Source organism: Lycorma delicatula, chromosome 12, assembly GCF_047948215.1.
Source record: "Lycorma delicatula isolate Av1 chromosome 12, ASM4794821v1, whole genome shotgun sequence".
In the NCBI taxonomy this organism is placed as follows: domain Eukaryota; kingdom Metazoa; phylum Arthropoda; class Insecta; order Hemiptera; family Fulgoridae; genus Lycorma; species Lycorma delicatula.
The window spans coordinates 50,181,576-50,194,541 of record NC_134466.1 but is presented as its reverse complement, the minus strand read 5'-3'; the positions used below and the strand labels follow the sequence as shown (position 1 = coordinate 50,194,541).

Here is a 12,966-nt window from a genome sequence, read left to right as displayed (position 1 = left end):
AAATGGGCTAACGAAATACAATATAAGAGCTTAAAATGCTAACTACATTTTTAAAAAAGGAAAAAAAAATCCTTTAATTAAAATTTAAATATTTTTCAAAAATGGTGGGCGATACAAAGATTTTTCAGCTTAAAAAAAAAAAAATTAAAATTAAATTTAAAAAATGTATAACATGTTAGGAAACAAAAATTATATTTATCAATGTAATTACCTTTTATTTACATTATTCAAAATTACTAATTTTGAGCTGATTTATTTTATTAATACATACCGATAAAAATTAACTGTTTCTTTAGTAAAACGTTTAAGGGTCCTTCCTTACAGTTTTTTTTAACCATAAAATTGTTGTAAGATTTTTATCGAATATCCTTCTCGTAGAAAGATCATCAAATCACAAACTTCATAACATATTATTCAATAATATTAAAACAATGAATTTGATTAATAAATACTGGAATAATTCATTCCCTCTCAGCTTTTTTTTTTTTTTTATATCAGAACTGTAGTTTGTTATATAACAGATAAATGAAATATATTTACCTTAATAAAATTAAATAATTAATCAAATTAACATATAATTAACATTAAAATAGCTAAAAAGAGAGTAAATTATTTATATTAGTTACTAAAAAAAAAATTAATAAAAATCAAAATAAAATATATGCCTGTTAACCCTAAAGACTCCTACACGTATCCCTACGAGTGTCCTACAATATACCGCAAAGTATATTATTTCATATTTCAGAAAAAAACGATGTCAAAAATAGGAAGTTTTATTATGCGATATTTTATTTATTGCGTTTGAATACAGCCGTGACGAGGTATTGATACATAAATAAATAATCAACCGTGAAGACCTAACAGTGACGATATTGTAGTACAAAAATAAAAGTTATTGTTTATTTAAAGATAAGAACATCGCTTACAAAGGTAAAAATACACGTACAAAAGATACATGAATTTTTAAACAGTATCTGAATCCACAATTTCTTTCTTCTCTATTTTTATCACATATATCATTCGTACGTAAACTGACAAAACTATTCATTTTGAAGCTACACTTCACAAATATCAGAATGGTTAAAAAGCAAGGAAGCATTTGTAACCAGTATATAAACATAGCAAGTGAACAAAACTGAACTTACTATTTATCATTTTCACGACGTACTCAGTTCGTATGTAAGTGAAAGATTTTGTTTTTGATCTCTGACAGATTACACTTTATAACAGTAAATCAAATACAATCTTTTCTATCCAAAGATTCAATAATTTAATTTATTTCGATAGAATCTCTGTTGCGGATCTTTTACATCGAAAGTTTTATAAGAACAAATAACGTCTTTGTAATAAATTATTTTAATTACTATCAAAATTTCTGACCCTTTATGTTTTGTTTTATCAAAATATTCATCCTTCCCAATAAAAAAAACAGATTGATATGTAAAATCCTGGATTAAAAAATACTTCTTTATTAAGCTACTCATCGCGGATAATGAAAAATATATTTTATTCGTTTAAGTCAATTGTATCAGTCTTATTTTATGAAATATTTCTTTGATTCATTACATACATATCATCCTGTGAGGTAAACCTCGGAAACAGAAAAAAAAGGATTTTGTGGACTATATTCTTGCGGTTTGCTGTAATAAAAAAACAAAATTTCCGTTACTGGAAAATTTTATGAGTACCTACCTGCTGTTAATTATTTTATTTCAAACAGTTACAACAAAATTTTTTCACTTTCAGAAAATAATATTAAAAAAATAAAAAATGGAAGTTTCTACCAAATTTAAAACTACATTAAATATATTAAGTTGTAATTTAAACAACGGTAAATACAATATAATAATATTATTATATATTTCATTGAAATTTCTGATAGGATCGTTTTGTATATTACAATTAAAATACAACTGGAATGATTTGGATAATAGAATAGCTTCATTGAAATCAATGGTGTTTTTTATAGTTCATCTAATGTATGTTGCCGTTTGTCTGAAATCTTTGGAGGATATTACCAAAACAAGTGAAGTTATATTTGATGGGACTTATAATGAATTTAAATACCACATAACAGAAGATAGAAAAAAATTAATGAAACTTATCTCAAAAGAATTAGTAACAACTAATAATATTTTGTATTACTCAATTAAATTATACTGTTATATTTCATGTAGCTGGACATTAATTTTTACATTTTTTATTGTTATGACCGCAAATGACTTAAATACGATAAAAATTGAAAATTTACCATTACCATATCCCGTTTACTACTTTTCAAATTACAACAATTTTTACATTTACTCATTCTGGTATATATTACAATCTGTATATATTTGGTTACTTTGTAATTTAACATATCTTGCATATTGTGCAACATTTATATCGATGAAAATAATCAGCAAAGACATAAAATTGCTATCATTCTCGGTAAATGAAATGGAATACATAATTTCAATGAACGTGAAATCAAAAATTAACCCACAAATTATTTATAAATATGGAAATGAATTTACAGAAAATGAATCAATATTAGTAAAAGGAATATTAATATGTATTATTAAACATCATCAACTAATTTACAGGTTAGTAGAATATTATTTATAAACCTTACAATAATAATATATTCTTTTTTTTGGCTTCCACACATCCCTTACAGCAATTACTATCAACTACAGTAAACCACACGGAAAGGTTTGGAAGAGGCAGAAAAAAGTTTAATAAATAGAACAGTAAATCGTTCTTCTGATATTGCGTCAATCTGAGTACATATTCTATATATACGTATATATATAATATTACATTACATAACAATCAGGATATTCTCGAGGAACGATATATATATATATACATATATATATATACATTCAGAATCCATTACTTCACCAGTTTTCTATAACATTTTTGTATTTATCTTCCATTAAGAAAAAATTACACCAAATATAAAATAATGTGTTTTTCAACGCAAAATTTCCCAAAATCTACTAAAAATAAATTTTTGAGATTTTTTTTACTATTTTAGTTAAAATACTAAACTTAACCCTTAATTTTGGTCCCAAGAAGTACAATCTCGCTTAATTTTATCAAAGGCGTAGAAATCAGAGCTAAATCATCCGATTATGCCCATTTCTAACAGCGAGTAAACTTGAGCCAATCACGGCTTTACTTCCTTCTTCTATTTTCTTTCCTTCCCAAACCTCTTCATCCGTTCATTATGTTTCCTGCTCCCCACCTACGACCATCTTCTTCCTATCGTTTCTGTTTTTAATTTTCTTATTTCTAATTTCATCTCTAAATGTCCTTTTGTCCTTGATTTCTTCTTTGAGATGTTCAGTCGTTCCAGATCGTCTTGTGTTTCTTTCATCCAAATTGATTATAATTTACTTGCATTGACGATGTTGAAAATTTTCTTAATTTGTCTGGTCTTTACCAATACTGAATAAGTTTACTTAGAATTGCAGACGTCTTTTCCTAAACTTGTCGGCGATGGTATCTACGCTTTCATATAATTCCTTTGTGGATCGTTTAATTCAGGTTCCGTCTCTTAGATCCGCACCGTGGATTTTTCTGAGGATTTTCCGTTGCTTCTCCATTTTATGAATTTTGGACATTACTCTGATTATTGTTGTTTCTTCTGCATACGACACTTCCGGCGAGACAACCTTGCTGTATTGTCGTATGTTATATTTTATATTAATCTTAAATAATTTCAAAACAATAGGTTTCTATAGGGAAATTGTAATGATATATACCTTTATTAGTGTGCCTTATCATCAAATAATGACATCATGATTTATATGATATTTATATATGGTCCGTTACAAATGACTGAAGAAAGAAAACCTGATTATATACGTAAATATTAAATCCATTCAATAAAAATATTTAGAAACTTTAAAAGCATTCTCAAACTAAATCTTCCGCAAATAAAAAGTTTAAAAAAATTATTTCTGTTTCATTCGTTCTTCCATTTTCCCGTCCTCATCAAGGGCTTTATATCTTTTAAATGTTTTTTACGGTCTAGTAAAAATTATGAATTAAAGTTTAGTATTTATTCAGATCGTTAATAACTAAAGGTAAAAGTAGATTTAATAAATCATTATATCAATAAGTATAATCACTGATAATAAACAACTAATAGTTTTATCATTTTAGGTTGCAAAATTTTCACACATCTCAGGAATAGTCGAACTGAGAATGTACAAGACTACACTTCATTTACACTCATACATATCATCCTCATTCATCCTCTGAAGTATTATCTAAACGGTAGTTACCGGAGGTTAAACAGGAAAAGAGAGAGAGAGAGGTTGCTAAATTTTACTTAAAATACTATGTATATTAAATAAAGGTTTATTTTTTTCAGAAAATTAAAAATAATCGATAAAGCAATTCAAGGTATATCAATGGCATTAAAATGTGGAGCTTGCTCTTATACTTGTATGTCAGTTTATATGATGGTACAGGTAAATATAAACTGTTTTCCAGTAAATTTTAACTAGGTTCTTACATTATACGCAATTGCGAAATAATTTCCAAAAAATCCATTAAAAATAAATAATTTATGTTCCACTTTCATCTCATGGTTTTATAATTTTTTTTCTTTTTTAAGAAAACAGGATACAAGGATTTGTCAATATTGAAAAGCCATAATTTTTTTTTCCTATCACATATATATATTCATACCGACATCAATATAGGTAAAAATCCTATTTTTCCAACTAGTGTATACAAAGCTGATAATAATACTGTTTACCATCAATAATCAACCCCTTTTAATTTTTTAATTTCTGAACAGTTTATGGACCAAATTAAACCAGAAATATTAATATATTAGAAATATAACTTTGTAGGTAGAGTACAGGGGAAATGAATGTATACGAATGCAGTTTAATTAAAATTAGAGTTAATATTTCAGTTACTAAATGATGTGAGATTATTTTAAAACATTTAGTACCGATTAGAAAGATATAAAAAACGTAATGAACTATTTTGCATTATTATAAGTACAACCATAAAAAATGAACACCCTGCTCCAATATAAATGGGATGATGCATCGCTGCTGACTGAACCCACAAGCTTATTTAATATTTATGTTAAAGGTAAGATGACAATTGAGAGTCAAGCAAGTGAAATAATATTTATGATTTTATGAACTGTAATAATAGGTAAATTAAATGACGACAAACATATAATTGGCATTCAAAAATTTAAAGAAAGAACTACAGCTGGAATATCAAGAAAACCGGTTCAGAAACTCAGAATAGAAAAAAAGACATGATTCTTCAATCAACATCCATATCGTGTTCTTTCAGCACGCCGAAAAAGTATAAATGACGTTCGAAACCTGTCAGTGGACTGGACAATTTCGATTTAGGTGTAATTAGAAAAACATTTAATTAATTTCGTTCAAAGAACAATGAATTATCTACTTTAAAAAAAAAAATAAGGCCAAGGGCATTCATCTATTGATTTTAAAGGAAGTGAATCAACTTGACCTGTTATTTTGAAATAGATACGTTTCATATGGCGTAAAACTGAAACTAACAGATAACCTTTAATTGAGAAACCCGATATCAGGTGGAAGAAGATTGAATATTTTCAGACAATGGCTAAGTACTGACATAGCAATCCTACAATTTTTTTATTTGGATGAAACGTACGTTTTAAGTTCGGATTGTTCCAAAAAGTTGTAGTCTGATGGTATTGTTGACGGACTTCATGTACTGATTAAAAAGGTGACCGTTTAATAGTAATTCGTGGTGGAGTAGAAGTCGGTTTTATAACGCATTACCAACTTGGAAAGCAAGTTCGAAAAGTGGCAAATATCATGACAATATCAATACAGACGATTTCATGAAATGGGGCGTGAAAAATTTATTCCAAATCTTCCACCAAGTTGTTGATGATAACGCTACTATCACAATACAGGTATTGACAAAGCGACAAATTCTACCTCCGGAAGAAAAGGTATGACCGATTGGCTGGAGAAATATTCCGTATAGTTCAAAAATGCTGAAACCGCAGTTATATGAATAAGTACATAAATATCACTTAGATGAACTTTTGAAAAAACATGGGCATAGTATTCTTAGCCTACCACCGTATCATCCAGATTTGAATCCGATCGAGATGGTATGGTCAGCCGTAAAAAGACATGTGAGGAGTCGTTACACATTTTCTTTCGCAAATGTTGAAAAATTAACTACAGAGAAAATTAATTCCGCAAATAAAGATAACTAAAAACTATTGTGAAAAAATAAAAATTATTGAAAAAAGTACGAAAAACTAGAACCAATGATAGATGAAATGACCAAACGTTATATTACACGTACAGTCTCTGATAGTAAATCTCAAAATGAAAGTGATAGTGAGTGTTTCGCGAGGATGGTGAACTTGCGAGAATTTGAATTAGATGCATGCAGAAACATCAAGTAAGCTTTTGTTTATTATTAAAAATTAGTAATTTTATACATACAATGGTTATAAAGGAATTAATTACGTATTGTTTAAATTAGTAAATGGATGTATAATAGTTCCTGCCGGGTAAAATATGATAAAAAGTAATACTTCGATTTGAAACGCAGAGTTGATGTTTTCAGGTCGCGTAGTAGTAATATGCAGTCTGTTTGTGATGTCACTAGCTCGTACATTGGCTGGTCCTAGTATACGTAAGAAAAAAAAACCCGGTTGGTCTAGTGGTGAACGCGTCTTCCAAATCAGCTGATTTTGAAGTCGAAACGTCTAACGTTCAACTCCTAGTAAAGGCAATTACTTTTATACGGATTTGAATAATAGATGGTGGATACCGAAGTTCATTGGTGGTTGCGTTTCAATTAGCCTCACATCCCAAGAATGGTCGAACTCAGAATGTACAAGACTACACTTCATTTACATTCATACATAACATCCTCTAAAATACCTGTCGGTTATTCCCGGAGGCTAAACTAGAAAACAAAGAAAGAAAAGTATAAGTAAGGAAGTTGTTATGAATGTTAATAGTTGGAGGGAGATAATCAGGTTAGGTATCTTGATATAATAATCAAGCAAAATAATTATCAAGGTACTTATTCGATTTCCCCTCCAACAGTTAACATGCAGAACAACTTTTCCTTTATTTTCCTGTTCTGTTTCCGGGAATTACCGTTCAGGTATTACTTCAGAGGATAATATGTGTGAGTGTAAATGAAGTGTAGTCTTGTACAGTCAAGACAATTAAACCATTCCTGAGATGTGTAGTTAATTAAAACGCAACCACTAAAAAACCATGCTATGCTAAACACTTCACCATGTTACACCATGTACATAGTGGGATAGTATAGGGTGTGGCTGGATTCCTCCGTTCATAAGGAGTGCGATGTTGAGGTGTCGCACTTCCGATGAGTGAACGGGGACTCCTGGGGTGAGTAGGAAGAGAAAGCGTTAAGACCGAGCCCGATCGGTGGTCCCGTGTTTGCGGTACTTCTGATTTGAGGCAGGCGATGGAGACAACCTAGTCCCGGCTGACCGGATGGTAACCGATGCCGGGGATAGCATAACCGGATCCGGCATGGTCGGCCGGAAGGTTAGAGGAAATGGCACCCTTAGGACCGAGTGTGCTTCCGCGTCGGGTCCGGGCCTAGGGTGATAGGGAAAAAACAAAAACCACCAAATAACACCGGTATCCACGATCTAGTATTCAAATCCGTATAAAAGTAATTGCCTTTACTAGGACTTGAACTCAGGAACTCTCGACTTTCAAAATCGGTTGATTTGGAAAGACGCGTTAACCACTAGACCAACCCGATGGGTTTACCATTCATAACTGCTACTTCCTTACGTAAAGGACGTAATTACTTTTATACAATGAACCGGTTGTTGTACCTTTTAACAAGCAATTGTTTCTATAGGCAAATAATTTAATTTTACGATTAGAGTGTAACTATAAATTACTCGCTATAAAAATTATTAAAATTTGATAAATCTTTTTTTATATTATTTTATAGAAAGATGATATAGTTTTCAAACTGATTGAGACGCAACTTTGTATACAAATATTTTATCTGATGTATATATATGACAGTAGTGGTGAAGAGATAAACACTGAGGTACGTATTTCAATATCACATAAATTAAAACAAAAAGTAGAATTTTATTTTATTTTGTCTCAAAATAATAAATAACATGGAAAACAAGAAAAATAATTTACGTGTGTTTTTATTTTGCTGAAAAGATTTTATTACAGCCAAATTTAAATACAATAAATTCTATGTAAATAATACGTCCACAGTTTTATGAATATCAGCTGAAAATTTCGGTTTGTTGATTATATTATTCGTTAAAATACTTTGAATAGAAGAGATATTACAATAATTTGATAAGAAAAAGAAGCTTGTTTTTGAGATTACGAAAATCTTCTTGAAATAAAGTTTTAAATCACATTAAACGTTATTAATTTACACGTTGTTCTCGAGATCTGTATATTTTACTTAACGGAAACTGAAACAGAGAATAACAAACAGTTTTTTTAAATTTACCTGTCTTTTCGTATTTTAAAGTTTTAAATATTGGAATCTAATACATAAGATTATATTATAATAAGGAAACGGCTTCATATTACAAAAATGAGCGATAAAAGGCGGTAGAAGCAACTGTGGCTCTACATGACAAAATTAGCCTATGGTAATATCTACATGACAACAAAATTTTTATCCACCATCTTGGATGTATCACACATCATTAACTTTACTTCAAAAAAACATATATACGAATTATATGGCATTAATAATACTGAAAAATTACAAAGTCTATCATATTACAAAACTCAATTCTTTTTAAGTAAGAAATTTGTAAGAAAAATTTTCAAGGATAAGTTCTGAGTTTTCTAAAGAAAACGATACAGTTAAATATGTGTTAAACGAAACGAATATTTTAATATTCATACATTGAGCATACATATGAATTCTTATTTTTTAATAATTTACTTGCGACTTCCATTTAGCTTTATCTTTCTTTCAGATCATATATAGATCCCACTTGTAACTAATTATTCAGGTTTTACTCTTTTTTCTTCCATATTTTAGATCCTTCAGAAATTGTTTATTCTCATTCATGACCTTATCATTTCTGTACTATAGCTTACTTCTCTTCTGTTAATATCTTGGAAACCTACAAACTGTTTAACTGCTTCTGTATATACTTTCCAGTGCCCATAATTTTTTGTTCTTCAATATCCTTAATTTTCATCCACTGGTTTTTAATTTTTAAGTTGAACGTAACAAACAATGAATAAAATATATAGAAAATCGTTATAAAAGAAAATAAAACAATAGAAAACAAGTTAATAAAAATAAATAATTAAAATCACCAGAAAAATCTTAACATAAAAAATTCTTTATAAAAAAAAAAGTAAAGAACAGAAAAGAATCTGTAAAAGGAACTCTAAAAAATCCTTGGTTATTTTTTTTGGTATAAGGGTTAGTCTTCCTTCAGCCATTCCAAGTAGTTCAGCTTTCTTTTTGAAATTGCATCTTCTACTTTGTCAGTTCCTTCTAATCTATACAGTCCTTTTGTGGATCTCAATCTGTACCGTCCTCTTTCCTTCATTTTTGTCCAAGAATTTTTCTTTGTGATGTCTTCTTCACCTTCTAAATTCTTTTGAAAAAAATTCAATGACCTTCATAGATGAGATGGTCTTACCACTAAAAGAAAACAGCTATCTTTGCCTTTGTTTAACTTGATTTTTGTTTTAGATGTTTATCAAAATTTATCAGGAGATTCAATTCTCTATTGCTTGTACTATAATTAATCATTTTTTCCGTCATTTGGTTTGATCTGTTTTTCCAAATAACTGAATTTTTCTGTTCGCCATTACTGTTCCATATTTTGTTTTTTTTCTGTTTTCCACTTTTGTTGTTGCAATCAATACAGTTTCTTTTTTACATATATTTTTATGCTAGCTTTCTTAAAAATATTTTCAATGCCTCTGTGATTTAGCTTCCATAACAATAATACTACCAGTTTATTCTATTAATTTTTTTTATTTTTAATGCAGTGGGAAAATTTACGGGACTCAATATATGAATGTAATTGGATCAACAAACCGGAGTGGTTTAAGAAAATGTTACTAATTATGATGACAAGGAATAACAGACCGATCGAAGTCAAACCGTATGGACTGTTTGTACTAAATTTAAGGAATTTCTCTGCGGTAAAAAACAATTTATTACTAAATTATTATAACCATTTTATAACAGAAATAAGAACATTTTTTATTAATATGTAACCATATTTTACAGGTCATTACCTATTCTACTGCCTATTTCTTATTTCACTACCTATTCTATGTCACTACCTATATATATTCTATGTCACTACCTATTCTTCATTTAATACGAAACAAATAAGTTGAAAGAGTATGGCAAAAAGAGTACAGATAAGATTCATGATGCGTCTCAAACTACAAGTCTGCAGTCTCACCACGCGAAGTTTTTCAGCATGAATGTAACAAGGGATCCTGTATCTGTACTTACAATACTTAAAACATATTTATTAAAAACCAGTTTTTTTATACCTTTATTGATATTAAAATCTCTTACGGCACGCCGGAAGGTGGAGGGAGATTTCATCGGTACTAAGTAGGGAATAAAAAAGATTTACACCTTAAAGGTAAGAAAACTTCAAATTTACTCAATACGACAATGGTTGCATGTGAAAAAAAGTTTCACATGCTTACAATACGACAAACCTCCATCTTCTTACAATTCCAGCAACATTTTTGTCATCCCTTGCCGTAAGGATTGGTCACATCAAAAATTGTTACAAATAAAAGTTTTAGGTAATATTTACAAACCCACCGGGTTGGTCTGGTGGTTAACGCGTCTTCCCAAGTCAGCTGATTTGGAAGTCGAGGGTTACAGCGTTCAAGTCCTAGTAAAGCCGGCTATTTTTACACGGACTTGAATACTAGATCGTGGATACCGGTGTCTTTGGTGGTTGGGTTTCAATTAACCACACATCTCAGGTATGGTCGAACTGAGAATGTACAAGACTACACTTCATTTACACTCATACATATCATCTTCGTTCATCCTCTGAAGTATTATCTAAACGGTAGTTACCGGAGGCTAAACAGGAAAAAGAAAGGTAATATTTACAGGACTAATCACCACATACTGTGCCTATCAAGGAAAGTATGATTTTTCTGTCTTCGAAACCACATTATCCAGCCCCCTGGGCCAACGATTGGTAATATCGAAAAACCTCGAATAGATGTTTTATGCCCTTATCCAAAGAATAGTAGAAACTGTAGGCGAATTTTATATTTTACTTAATAAGAAAGATATAGCAGTTTTTTTTTTAAAAGCCCCCATTTCTACAGTCATGGTCCGATATTTCCCATTAACGAACTCGACTGAGATTTTGGGTCGTCATATTTTGTCTATCAATTTGAAAGTGATTGGCGCAACACTACGACAGTTATCCTGTCCATAGCAAAGAGAAATATATATATTATATACATATATATATATATATATATATATATATATTTTTTTTTTGTTTTTTTAATTGACGGGGTTTTTGGCGTCTGGATGATGCGAACATACGTCGAAATATTACAAAAGGCGATTCATTCTACCCATTACAATACGTAGCTTTCATCTGAAATCTACAATACAGAATATGAAGGCAAAATTAGAAATAAAAGCTACCAAAAATTATTTATTATGTTATATTTAGAGAATTTATAGCAAGTCATTTAGACAATTACACAACGCAAGCGCTAAAAATAATCTATCCCGTTTTCGTGTAGTCTCAGCTACTGGCGGTTAAACTCATTCATTTACTGATGGCTTAACTGTACAGAATTGTTCGTACGCCGACACTTTAAAGAAACACTTCCGAACCTAAGTTTATCTAAGTCGAATTATACTTTACCAGTAAAACTTGTCCTAATTTTGTTTTTGAAAATTACTTTAGATTATTATGTCAAATAGAAATTAATATTATACATGAGATATAAATAATATTTTTCTTTTTCAGTCAATTAATGCAAGTTATTCTTTCTATAATGTTCTCAATAATACTAAAATGAAATAAAATAGAATTAATTTTCATTAATAAAATAATATGGTCGATAATATATTTCATCAGCAAATACAGAAATACTGTTGTAATTTAAATAGAATGAAAATAAACTGGCACAAATCACATAAAATGTATAATTTTGTAATGTAGTTTTTAATAAATAAATAATTTAATTAGAATATGCGTCATAATATATTTGTTTTTTTTTTTTTTACCTGACTGAAAGAAGAATGAAACACATAGCCAAACTGTTTTGTCTATTTTTCTCTATCCGGATTATAAATACTGAATTATATCATTCTTACATATTTTCTAACAAAGATATTAATTTCTCTAAAGGAGTCTGGCTGGCCACGCGTTAATGTTGTAAAAAAAGCGTAATCATAACTATAAAAATTAAAAAAAGGAACCGTTTTAAAAACATAAAAAATAATAATGAAGGATAAAAGTAGTACGGAAATTGCCATACTGCTTCAAAAATCAAGATCAGAATCGAGATGGCGGGCCGGCCGCATTCTTGGATTGTGACGTCATTGATGCAGTGGCCTGTCAGTGCAATATTTGAATTTTCCTTTTTCCCTGTGGGAATTTCCCTTTTTCCTTAGCGAGATATTTGAAATACACACATTCATACACACACACACACACACACACACACACACACACACACACACACACACACACACACACACACACACACACACACACATACAGTAGTAGTTAAATGGGTATGTGGCGCCAGAATCCAAGATGGCGGCCGTCCTTTATTTTGGAGTGACGTCACGAATAAATGACGGCGGCGATCGGCCATCTTGGCTTGCAAGGACATTGGCTCAATAGCCTGACCGCCATCTTGGACTCAATTGATGAATTCGAGATGGCGGCGGCCATTATGGATT

The 12,966-nt window shown here is 30.0% G+C and overlaps 1 protein-coding gene and 1 long non-coding RNA gene across 2 annotated transcripts in view; one reads left to right on the top strand and one right to left on the bottom strand.

Annotated features, from left to right (window-relative positions):
- Positions 1 to 1,918: 1,918 nt before the first annotated feature.
- Positions 1,919 to 12,172, top strand: LOC142333154 (uncharacterized). Its single transcript, XM_075380099.1, has 5 exons — positions 1,919 to 2,585; positions 4,367 to 4,466; positions 7,987 to 8,088; positions 10,035 to 10,190; positions 12,023 to 12,172. Exons 1-5 carry the CDS (start codon positions 1,954 to 1,956, stop codon positions 12,077 to 12,079), a joined length of 1,047 nt encoding a protein of 348 aa, XP_075236214.1. The 5' UTR covers positions 1,919 to 1,953; the 3' UTR covers positions 12,080 to 12,172.
- LOC142333155 (uncharacterized) overlaps positions 8,272 to 12,966 on the bottom strand; it is a 115,988-nt gene continuing 111,293 nt past the window's right edge. Inside the window, exon 3 of the long non-coding RNA XR_012758543.1 lies at positions 8,272 to 8,479. This is a non-coding gene — a long non-coding RNA (uncharacterized LOC142333155). The remainder of the gene's footprint in view (positions 8,480 to 12,966) is intronic.

Coding starts and splice junctions, on each gene's coding strand:
- LOC142333154 (XM_075380099.1), top strand. CDS start 1,954: ATGGTGTTTTTTATAGTTCATCTAATGTATGTTGCCGTTTGTCTGAAA. Junction 2,586..4,366: donor CATCATCAACTAATTTACAG/GTTAGTAGAATA, acceptor TATTTTTTTCAG/AAAATTAAAAATAATCGATA. Junction 10,191..12,022: donor ATTTAAGGAATTTCTCTGCG/GTAAAAAACAAT, acceptor TTTCTTTTTCAG/TCAATTAATGCAAGTTATTC.